Consider the following 12,232-nt stretch of genomic DNA (forward strand, 5'->3'; position numbering starts at 1 on the left):
GATGACTCTTTTTTAAGTATTCCGGTGGCGGTGGCAATTATGCTTGAAAGATGTAGTAACAGTTTAAAAATTTATTAAAATAATTTTTTTTATTTTTTAAAATTTATTTTTAATATCAATAAATTAAATGATCTAAAAACACAAAAAAACATTTATTTTATTAAAAAATAATTTTAAAACACAAAAATAAAAGCTGCTCACTCAAGGAAACTAAAGAGTCACTTTCTTGGAAGGGATACCTTTCTCACTAAATGGCAACCAAACTCTCTCGGAAACGTGAATAAACAATCCTTACAAGCATACTATGACCTGCGGCATCAACCAAGACGAGTGTTCTACACTATATTCCTTGTATCTTCTATGACTTCATCAAGTTGTGATTGTAAAAAGAAAAGGTTACAGTACTCTTTCTGGTGGCATTCAAGAAGAAAAGAACGGAAAAACTTTTGGCCTTTGCAGTGCTCTAAAACAACAGTTAGCTCCAAACTACGAATTTGGAAAGCTCCTGCAAACACAGCCTTTTCAACAAATAACCCATCCCCTTGAAACAAGAAACATTGTAACATCATGTTGGCAGCAGCTCAAAGTTGGAGCAGCTTTGATGACAACATCTCCATCTCCAAATGATCCTCCTTGTGATACACTTGAAAAGACGTTCTACAACAAAGGTGCGCAAGTGATTAGCAAAATAGCAAGCAACGCAACGAGAATAGATATCAGCGTATTAAAATTCAGAACAATGAACACCAAAATCTGTCAAGAACACAAGGAATAAAAGAACAATGACGGAGACAAATTTGAACTGTCATTAGAAGAAACTAATGGAAGATGTATTAATCCAGATAAGCAGCAGTAAGAACTCAACACAGTAATATCGATTATACAAAGTAGGCCCGAGCATTGAATTGCTTGATCGCTCCCCCTTCCCTTAGTTTCTATTTTTTATATGAGCGTTTCCTTTAAATTGTTGAAGCAATATATGGCCTTCTCATGGTTGGTATATATTGCGTATTCCCTAATCTAATTACATATTTAATAATTTATATCATGATGATGAGGAAATAATGTATTGCAACAAATATATATTAATGACAAACTTTAGATAAATTTGGTGTACGAAAGATCTAATCAGATTATAGCTCCATTTAAAATTATTGTGTCCAATTTGTAGAGGCATGCTCTATTACTTGTATTTAATGGAATATTATTAGTAAACAATATTGTTTCCTTAAATATTACTCTAATTAAATAATCATCTAAAAGGATGCTGCACCCTTCCCAAGAAAGGTTTTTAGTCTTTCAAATAACTAAACAATGGAAATGGATTTTGTTTCATAAGAATCATGATTTAACACAAAAGTAACAGCTAATAAATAAAAGAGAACTTATAGCATGAAACTTACATAGAAATGGTACGTGGTTATAGGACAGCAAACAGCAAACATTTCACATTTCACATGAACTTTTTATCTGCTGGCTTAAGTATTTGGAAAGAGCACATTAGGGTTTCGTCAACACTCATCACTGCACCGGCATTATCAAATTCACCACAATAGTTGGGAGCTGAAAATATTGTTACAAGCTGCCTCTCTGCGAAGAATTCATATCCATCCTCAACAACCTGATGAAAGGGGAAAAAAATAGAGGCATCATGGAAAACTGCTTGAGTTGAAAGAAGCAATAGAAGAAGCAACTTCACCAACCTGATGAGCACGACAAACAAGGTCCATATCATTCTTCATTAAGAATTCTGCAACCTTATCAGGGCCATAGGTATATGACACCCCCCGGTCATTCATTCCCCAGCCTTTGATATCCTTGTCAGGATCAGACCAAAGTAAATCACAAAGCAAACCAGAATCTGGGACGTCAGTTGGACGAGGTAAGTTCCTAATTTGATCCAAATTTGTTAAATCAGGGGAAAGCCCACCATGCATGCACAATATTTTGTCATCTATAAGAGCAGCAACAGGAAGACAGTTAAAACAATCTGTAAATGTTTTCCAAAGTTTCACATTGAAGCGTCTTTTACATTCGTCATAGAATCCATAAATTCGATTAATAGATGCAGACTCATGGTTTCCTCTTAAAAGGAAGAAGTTCTCAGGATACTTGATTTTGTAGGCAAGCAAAAGGCATATTGTTTCCAAACTTTGCTTCCCACGGTCCACATAATCACCTAGGAATAAATAATTGGCACTGGGAGGAAAGCCTCCATATTCAAAAAGCCTCAAAAGATCTGAATATTGCCCATGAATGTCACCTGGAAATCAAAGGGGAAAAGGCACAACCATTAACAAGACTCAAAACAAGAATATGAATACCAAAGAATCATGAAATTGTACTTTATTTTAAAGAATGAAGAATAAATTAGAGATTTGCAATTGATTATTTGGGGATTTCTTTGTTACTGGTAATACTATTACTTTGTTCCCTATTTTGATTGGGACCACTTTGAGGTTTTTGGTGTGCTTATATAGTGGCCATTTTAGCATTTTGGAGATGCTGTTCCAATAAAAGAAATTTTTGCTGTTCCAGTAAACCAATTATTTTTTATTCCTTTGGAGTTCAAAACCCTAGCATTTTGGAGTTTTTGTTTTTAAATTCTTGCATCCTTTACGAATGTCAAGGATTTAACCTAGTGGATTATAAGGTTTATCTCCTTACTCCATTCCTTCTCCTTCATTGTACACTTTGTGATTTATTAAGTAATACTTGAAGCTAACAATTATTCAATTAGGTGAATATATTACAGCAATAACCTGCCAAATGAAGTGAATTATGTAACAACAAGGCACTTCAAACCCTCAAGTTTACTCTTCTTTTTTACTCAAATTGCTAACTCTCATGTTAAATTGACATAGGAGGGTAAGAACGGATAGAAGCGATTGAAGAATTTCCTATAAGGGAGGGGTAAATTGAATAAGAGAAAGAAAAGAACCCTATAGAATAGGGTGGATCCATAAGAAAGGGATGGGAAAAAGAAAACCCTATAGTAATGGGTTGAAAGAATGTAGAACAAAACAATTCTTGATTTTTAAGGTTTAATTCATCATACATGTCTGCTCCCAGAATATGTAGAATATGGTGCTAACATAGACACCCAAAACACTGAAATAAGTTTAAGTTGGTTAATATCCATAAAATATTTTACGTAACCAACTAACTAGTAACATATTTATGAGCTAAAAATATTTTTCAACAAATGAACCAAATTTAAGTTGACCATAAATCTATGTTGACCAATTTCCTGTAAAATATTTCAAGCAAAAGAAATACTCCCTTATTGTCCACACTATGGTTGCACTACACAGACCAACTAACTAGTAACATAAACCTATAATGCTGAGAGGCTTACTTAAAAAGATTGTAAACCACCCTTTTCAGCTTGGTCTAATCAACAAGATGTCCAAACTCGAAACTATGCTTGTCCTACCATATGTAAGGATCAGCAAAATAATTAAAATCACCTAGCAAAATTTAGATTGAGATTAGCTCTTAAGTTTCCATGCAAAGAAAGATAGCCATTGCTTAGTCTGAAGTGAACAAAGCTTTTCACCTGGAAGGAAAAGTGTTTTTATTCAAGCATTGTGGAAGGGATCTGAATCTAGGGATGCACGTTAAGCATGCATAATAATTGTCCATGCAATGTGAATTCTACAAGCCACCCTTAACAGAAACAAGCTCAGCCAAAAATCGCTAAACCTAACATTGAATTCTAATACCAAAAATTGCTGCAAGGTACATTTTTTGCTTATGTTTTGTTGAGAACATATTTGATGTTAGGTTTCTGCTAGTTTAATAAATTTTGTATTCCAGGCCCAAACTCTCCCGACAACCAGACAAAAAAAAAAACCCTCTCCTTACAGGCCGACACAAGGATTTCCATTTTATGAGAGAAACAGCACGAGGCAAAAAGGTACTAAAGCATGGAAACCCAAATCTGTTATTGCTAACAAACCATAGAATATCAAGCACACTAACCAATTCTTATCCCATCCTGTACACCTAATACTTATGCATATGATGAAATTAACTAATAGTGTCCTAGCAATATTGAGACAATTAAAATATACATAATATTAAATTATGGCAAATTACAACAGAGGAAATATCAAGCAAACAGCATCGGGCTAGTTTCTACACTTTCTGGATTCTCAGGTGAAAAAAAAATGACCATGTGTCTACTTCCCACTATGATACATTGAGAAAATACTATGGGACCAGGCATTACGATAACTCTTGCTTGTCTAGACAAAAGCTTTAACCTTGGCAGGTCTTTAGCTGTTCAAAAGCAATTGACCTGAGGAAAGCATAAGTCATTTGTGAACATGTAAGCTCATTCAGCTTAATGTATGACCACCCAAGTTCACTATAACAATATACAACAACTGAACTACAGATATATTTTATTCATCATGCAATTACTTCCACATAAACTTAATAAATATGAACCCCTTAGTGCAGCCTCATCAACTTTTAGAAAGAGTAAAACCTCCAGCGAAGAACTAGGATAACAACTTCAGGTTTTCAAGAAAAAAAAAGTTCATAAAGATAGCATCACCATCACCATCTCTTCTACCTTTATCTAAGCATGGGCATGGACATGGAATACAAGTATGGCATGGTATGGATATGGGGATATAACAATTCTTAAACACGTAGGATACAATACGTGATGGACATGTTAAATTTTTAAATATTTAGAATATTATACATTAACTTTTAACAAGAAATTAAGAATAAACATAAAAATCAAAATAACCAATAGCAAATATAATCAATTGAATGTATGAACATATGAAGTATAAATGAAAAAGTTTGACATCATGTTCTTGTATTTGGTTTACAATTAAATGAGATTGGATATCTGAAAATCATATATCTCGATCATTATTATGATGATTATGAAAGGATCGACAATAATTTTATTTTTCTTTTCAAATTTAATTATTGTTACATATCACCCTTTCAATTTGGCATTTATGATAAAAAGAAAATAGATAAGTTTTTTAAACTAGAAACAACAATATCATGTTTCATGTATTAAAAATTACAAAACAAAAAAGATTATTATTATTATCTCTTTTATTTAAAATGTTTCTCGTATAAGAATATGATCATTTATCATTAAACTATTGCAATAGTTAACACCATTGAAAAAATAAATATTGCAAATAACTTATTAAAAGTGTGGAAGAGTAGCTTTATTTTAGTTAAATGTTTTGCATTTCAATTTATAAAACTTAAAATTTATACAATCAACTCTTTTTCAAATAGCAAATTCAACCCTACAACATATACCGACTGTATCCCTCATGCATCTTAGTTGTATCCCCATCCATCCAAAATTAAATTCAGTTTTTAATAATTTTTTTGACATATAACCACGTATCCGACATGAGTCGGAGCATTTTCAGCAAGTATCAAATTCGGGCCCAATGAGTTAACATCTTGAACAAGATAAGAAAAGGAAAAAACAAAAACCATTGTTCAGATATAGTCCACCTAAAGATTACGCTTCTTTGTTTTGCTTCATGTTGCTGCTATCTCAAGTCTTGAAGGGGCTAGGAAGAAAGTTCCAAAACAGTCTTATTTACCAAATTTTGATATAAAAAATGGGTGCTCTCAAGACCAAGACTTTAAACAAATGGAGCAATCTAGAAAGAAGACTTCATCCGCTCCACAGATCTATGTCAACCAATTCATCAATTCCATAAACAACATTTTGTCTTCCCTATCAAACAACACATAGAATATAATAGAATCCCTATATAAATTGCTGGAACCGATAATCTTTCCAACCAGCATTAAATTAACTTTTCCCAAATTTTGATTTTTATTTCCATCAATCCAAAGTCATCAAATTTTAATCCTAACAAAAAACAAACAAATAAATTGTATCATTCTATCACCTATACGTGATAAGGAATTGAGATGCAATCAGTTGAATGAATCCCCCAGAAAACCACACCGTAATTCTTTTTCATAGTGAAAAGTAAACGGAAAAGAAGAGGGTGGTTTACCACAGATCTTGATGGGGGCTTCGAGCTCGAGAAGATTGGGTTGCTGAAGAAAGATATCTCTAGAAACAGCACAGAGTTGGCGGATCTCGTTTTCGCTAAGCTGAACCTGCGGTTGTTTGGCTAACCTCGCTTGTCTAAATTCTAATAAACGACTTATTATGCTGTCTAAAAGACCTGCCTCCATTGTTGTTGCCCCCTTCTGCTGCTGTCCTTCCCCTGCCATTAATATAAACAAAACCTACTTGTAGATCTTCTAGATTATTTCCCTCTCTCAAATTATTATCTTTGAAAAAAATTCGATTTTGAATCAGTGCTGATAGAGAAGAGAAAGAGACTAATAATAAAATGTTTGCTTTCTTCACGTCGTGACAATGATAATAATTATAAAAAAAACAAATTAAAAAAAAAAAGGAGTGACCAGGTGGGGCCGCCTGAATTGCTTTGCTGGACAAAAAAAATCCGAGGGCGGAGTTGGAAAATCCGTCCCTAGCATAGATATTGTTTATGTGTACGGTTGAAAAATATTTTTATAAAAATTGATATTCTTTAAATTAATTTTTTAAAAAAATTTTAGTTTTTTATTTTATTTATATTAAAAATAAATTTTAAAAAATATAAATATTATTTTAAAATAAAAATATTTTTTTAAAAAATATGCATAGGCACTTTGTTTACCTAAAACTTTATTGATTATACAACGAAATCGAGTAATTTACTTAAATATTTAATTTTTTATGGATAAAAACATGAATTTAATAAATCTGGACAAGTATTTTGTAATAATAATCCAGAAGGATCACCTATAAACCGCAGCGACCTAGACGTGTGAATTTTTATTTCGAGGCAAATATTAAAAATATATTTGTAATTTAGTTATGGTTGTTTTTTAAAATATTTTTATTATAAAATAATATTTTTTTAAAAAAATATATTTTTTATATTAGCACATCAAAATATTTTTTTAAAAAATATTAATTTAAAATAAAAAAAATTTAAATTTAAATTTAAATTTTTTTAAAAAATATTTTTCAAATAAAAAACAAACAGGAACTAAATAAATTTAAAATTATCAATAAATATGATCATGATTGAAATTCAATTAAGTAGGTTTGTACATGTTATATATAAAAAGGTAGATTTGTACAAAATATTTACGATATGAATTTGATTATCATTTGAATATATTAAGTTTATTAAATTAATAAAATAAGAATTTATCTTAATTTAATCCACCAATAAATGGACCCGAAATAAAAATGCTAGCTAAAATACTCTCTAACACATGATCAGTAATGTATATAAAAATGATTAGTGAGAAAAGTCCTTTGCTAATGTAATGTTTAGACTTTAAATCAATTCAAATTAATGTCTAATGTTTCAATTCATGTAGGATTTATGGTCTTAGTGGTTAAATTTTAATATAGTGTTTGATTATTATTTTAAAATAAAACAGATGAAGAAACTAGAGATATATAATCTTATTTATTTTATGTTTTTGTTTTTTTAATATATTTTATATTTAACTTTTTATATTTATTTTGTATTTGTATTTATATTTTTATAGGAGTTTGTTCCTACAAAGAATTTTTTTTTTATATCATATATAACTGTGGCAGAGGAGAGGATTTTTTTTAAATAAAATAAAACTGGTACAAATGTGTATAATAAAAAAAATTGTGTTTCTGATTATAATGTCGTGATATTTTTAAAAATATTTTTTATTTAAAAATAAATTAAAATAATATATTTTTTATTTTTAATATTAACACATTAAAATAATTAAAAATATTAAGAAATATACTAATTTAAAATTTTTCATATAAAAAAAAATATTAGAAAAATAAATCCCACCACACTTCAAAAAGGTGTCCAAGACTGATATGCTCCACAATCAAACGTTTTAAAGGATGCCTTTCCTGTTGAACAGCGGTCCCGCCGGCTGGTCTTTCACATCGAAAATATGGAAAGGACTTGAATCTTTTTCTGTCTCTCCATATAAGGAGATTCTTAACCAATTTCCAATCAAGTTTTGATCTTTTTCACGTTTATGATCAACCCAATTCCTCAATTCTTGAGATTGAAGCCCTAAAGCGTATCATAGGTATAACCACCCTTTCCCTCCTGTGTTCACCATGCTTTTTCTCATTTTTTCGACTGTCTTTTAGATTTTATAAATGGTTTTATAGTTTTTTTATCCCAAAAACAATGCTTGATCAAACATGTTAGTTTCATTGTGCAGATCAGTTGCCTTACTTCTTTGTTTGAGTTTCTTTAAATATATTGTTGGTTAGACAAATTTTGATTTTGTTGCTGTTCTTGACTTTTCTTTAAATAACATTGTGTTTAAAAAAATTAACTCAGGTTAACTCGTAAAACTCGCGATCCAGGTCATTGATTGCACCAAGTTTAATAACTTTAGTTAACTTGTCAAACCAGTGATTCAGACTATGGATTCAACTTGATTTGATAATTTTGTGTTCTTTAAAAATATCTTTTATTTAGTAAAATGATATTAAAATTGACACTCGCAAAATCAATGGTAAACAAAAAATCAAGACACTTTCTAAAATGCAAGAACTGTTTTCTAATTAAAATTCCATCATGATCTTAAAAGTACATTAAAAAGATTAAAACAAAGTCTTGATACTTTGTATATGATTGAAGACAAAAAAAAAAAAAAAAGATAGATGTGATAAAAATTATATAAGAAATATATTAAAAATCTTAAAAAATATAAATTTTATGGTAATTTAATATTCATGAGTTTTTTTGTTTCATATTAGGCACATAATAATTGGAAGAAAAAAAAAGGTTAACATTCCCATAAAAACCAATAATATTGTTTGAGAAACATGATAAAATTTAATAATAATTTAAACACAATGTTATTTTTTATAGTGCATTTAAATCCAAATCCAAAAGGAAAAGAAAGAAAATTCAAAATAAAGGGCCATGACTTCACAACTAACCCAATACATAAAGAGCCTGACGTGTGTGAGCCTGTGAGGCTAGGCCCACACAATTGGACCTATATTATTATTTTTTAAGGTATGGGTAAACATGTCATTCACTTTTTTTTTAAAAAAAAAGTGCAAATGACACGACGTTTTCTCATCCCAGATCCCCCTCCCCGCTTAGACGTGGTTGAAAAATCATGTTAGGGTGTTTTTGGGTTCAAAAACTATTTTTAAACATATTTTGATCCAAAAACATATAATAAACATCCTTAGCATCTTATTAAAATCAACCTCTTAACTCAGAACACTCTTAAATTAGTTCAAAAACACAAGATCAAACCTGAGAAAATTCTCTCTCAACCCCAATTTATTTTTTAAGTCAAGTTGGAGATCTAAATCACCTTAATAAAATTTCTTTCATTAAATGGACCATTGATACTAAGATCGTTTTTTTTATTGCTAAAACATAATCAACCGATGACTTTTTCTATTTTTTACTATTTTCTCTCCTTTATCAAAATCAAGAATTGAAATATAAAAAAATAAAATTTTGGATCAAAATTAAAATTATAAAAACTATAAGGACCATAGAAAAAGGAAAAGGAAAGTAAGTGGAATAAACATCACCTTTTCATCTAAAATTGAGATTGATCATGAAAGTTTTCCTTATTTTGCACTTGGATTTTCTTTCGTTGAATTTTGACTTGTTTAATTTTTTTAACAACTAGTCATTGAAGGATGCAATTGAAATAAAAAAGGTTTGAGTATGAAATTTTAAAAAACTTATAGTTACCGAGGATAAAGATTTAGTATATCTTTTCTTGGCCTTTGGCGTGAACAAATCCAGACCGAAGGCCCACTAACGCTGGCTGGGTCACTCCTATAAATAAATGAACGCACAAATTTGGAGCCACATGACTCCCTGCATTGGAACACTGCAAGAGAAAAAGAAAATCAGTTGAAAAAGAAAATAGAAAATGAGAAAGGAAGATACAGTGAAGCTGATAAGCGCGGAGGGTTTCGAGTTCGTGATCCACAAGGAAGCTGCTATGGTTTCACAAACAATCCGCAACATGCTCACTTCTCCAGGTCCCCTTCTCCTTTTCTTTCTTCTCTTTTTATTTTATTGCCCCCCTCCCCTCTCCGCTCATATATTTAATGGGTTTCTTTTCCCTCTTTCATTGCAATTATTTGTTTCCATGTAATTAATTACCGTTGGATTACACGGCTCTGTTTTGTTTTTTGAATTATTGCAAAAATCAAATTATTTAGGTTATTGTACAATTCTTGCGTGAATTAGGGTTTTCTTTTTTCCTAAAAAAATGTGGCAGGGAGTTTCGCGGAGACGGAGCATGGAGAAGTTACTTTTCCGGAGATAAGCACTACCATTCTAGAGAAGATCTGCCAGTACTTTTACTGGTCTCTTCAGTATGCCAAGTTCTGTTCTTTTCCCTCCACTTTTGTTTCATGTTCCCATAATTTGTAGCTTTTCTTTGTCGCCTTTCTATGTATAGTAATTAATCTAAATGAATCTGATTTGATTCGGAATATATTGAATTCGTAATTTAAGTCATATAACTCCTGTAAGTAGTATTTTCGTTGCAAACATCTGTTGTAATTTTCTTTTCCTTTTTGAAAATTTTGTTATGATTTTGAGCAAATTAAGGGCTTATCATCTTGTTTTCTTTGATTTTTTAAAAAATTGTACATGTATGTTTTTCTTGAGCCTTTTTTTGATTATTTAATACCAGCCAATGACCTCATAGTAATTCGTAGTATTGTGCAGAATCTCTTAACACTTGGGTTTCTTTATTTATTTATTTATTTTTCGGTATGCTAGTTTTCTATTCATGTGTGCGTGTAACATTCACACAGAACATCACCATCACCAAGTGTTTCACAACATTATGTTTCTAAGTGTGCCATGTCTGTGTCTGTATCATGCAGTAATGGGTGGAGACAAACATTTTGTTCCACATACTAATGATGCCACTGTCTATATGGTCTAGGGCCTAGGAAGCTGACACTAGTTGTTGCTGTTCTTGTCGCTTGCATCAATCTTCCCTGAGTATTTCCAATCTGGTTTTGGATTCATATGTGAAAATATTCAGGAAAAAGCTTTCTATAATCTTTCATGTTTTGTTTGGTTAGGATAATTAAGATCCAGGATTATTACTTGTCTTGTGTTTGGTTTCTTTTTGAAAAGAGACCATTGGAACTCTTGATTTCTTTATGGGGAACCTGGAGATTGGGTGCTCATTATGAATTGTACAATTCTTGGTGATGTTTATATTCCTAATTCTCCACTACGGGGATAGTATTTGTTCTTATTCAATCACACTGTTCTTTCTATCCTAATTATAGAGTTCTAACTATCTGAGACAATTTTCTTTTCTTATGTGGTTTAAGTTGAATTTTTCTCCTGCTTCACCCAGTCAAGCCTGTCTGGCTTAGGGATTGAGCCAGCTGAATGGGTTTTCCTGGAATTTTTTGCGATTTGCATTGCATGCAATTGTTGTGAATATAACAGCTTGTTTCTCATGTCAATGCATGATTGATATATTTCATTTAACTTTACCGTCAACAATTTATTTAATTTCTTTTCATATACATTTATTTGCTGTCGCTGATTTTTTATCTCCTGTTTCTACAAGTTGTTGAAGGTTTTGATTTATATTATTCGTTCCAATTAAGCAATGTCACAGGCATATTATGAACTCTCTGTATTTCCCTATCTTCTATGTTGACAAGCTATTGCTATCCTTCTGACAGTGGAAAGGAGACTGAATTCCCAATTGAACCTGAACTGACACTGGAGCTGATGATGGCTGCTAATTATCTCCACACTTAAAACTAGATTTCCTCACTTGCTTCTAGGGTGATGAATCATGATGCCGTAAGCTTTCTGCTTAAATCACTTCCTGATATAAAGCATCTGTAATTTGATTTTCTGCTAAACCCATAGATGTTTCATCATAGCTTTAGTTTTATTGCTATTCCTAACAGGATAATTAAGGATGACATTGTTGCCCGAGAAGACCGTGGAGTTCCTGTATTTATGCTGTGGACTGGAATTCACCTCTTCATGTAGTTATTTGTCAAATTACAATGCCATTGATTTAACTGAGAGCAGTTTGAGAGTATGTAAGAAGATGATTGCTGTGATGTATAAACTTACCTTTTCAAGCAAATGAAGTGGGGGATGCTAAGAAAGGGACTTTGTTCTCATGTGATGGTTACTTTGTTGTA

The 12,232-nt window shown here is 31.2% G+C and overlaps 2 protein-coding genes across 4 annotated transcripts; one reads left to right on the top strand and one right to left on the bottom strand.

Annotated features, from left to right (window-relative positions):
- Positions 1–222: 222 nt before the first annotated feature.
- LOC7468609 (serine/threonine-protein phosphatase PP1 isozyme 1) lies at positions 223–6,381 on the bottom strand. 2 transcript variants are annotated; one of them, XM_024609050.2, is made up of 4 exons: positions 6,027–6,381; positions 1,704–1,954; positions 1,404–1,621; positions 223–657 (listed from the first exon to the last, which is right to left on the bottom strand). In XM_024609050.2, the coding sequence occupies exons 1-3, from the start codon at positions 6,247–6,249 to the stop codon at positions 1,454–1,456; spliced, it is 642 nt and encodes a 213-aa protein (XP_024464818.1). In that variant the 5' UTR covers positions 6,250–6,381; the 3' UTR covers positions 223–657; positions 1,404–1,453. The 2 variants fall into 2 exon arrangements, with proteins under 2 accessions (XP_024464818.1, XP_002313415.1); XM_002313379.4 differs by having other exon boundaries at positions 1,704–2,263; positions 6,027–6,379.
- Positions 6,382–9,864: 3,483 nt separating this feature from the next.
- Positions 9,865–12,211, top strand: LOC7468608 (uncharacterized). Of its 2 annotated transcripts, none has more exons than XM_002314113.4 (4): positions 9,865–10,072; positions 10,315–10,420; positions 11,756–11,879; positions 11,990–12,211. In XM_002314113.4, exons 1-3 carry the CDS (start codon positions 9,961–9,963, stop codon positions 11,832–11,834), a joined length of 297 nt encoding a protein of 98 aa, XP_002314149.1. In that variant the 5' UTR covers positions 9,865–9,960; the 3' UTR covers positions 11,835–11,879; positions 11,990–12,211. The 2 variants fall into 2 exon arrangements, with proteins under 2 accessions (XP_002314149.1, XP_024464856.1); XM_024609088.2 differs by having other exon boundaries at positions 9,892–10,072; positions 11,969–12,211.
- The last annotated feature ends 21 nt before the right edge of the window (positions 12,212–12,232 follow it).

The sequence above is a fragment of the Populus trichocarpa genome, chromosome 9 (assembly GCF_000002775.5).
Source record: "Populus trichocarpa isolate Nisqually-1 chromosome 9, P.trichocarpa_v4.1, whole genome shotgun sequence".
Taxonomy (NCBI): Eukaryota; Viridiplantae; Streptophyta; class Magnoliopsida; order Malpighiales; family Salicaceae; genus Populus; species Populus trichocarpa.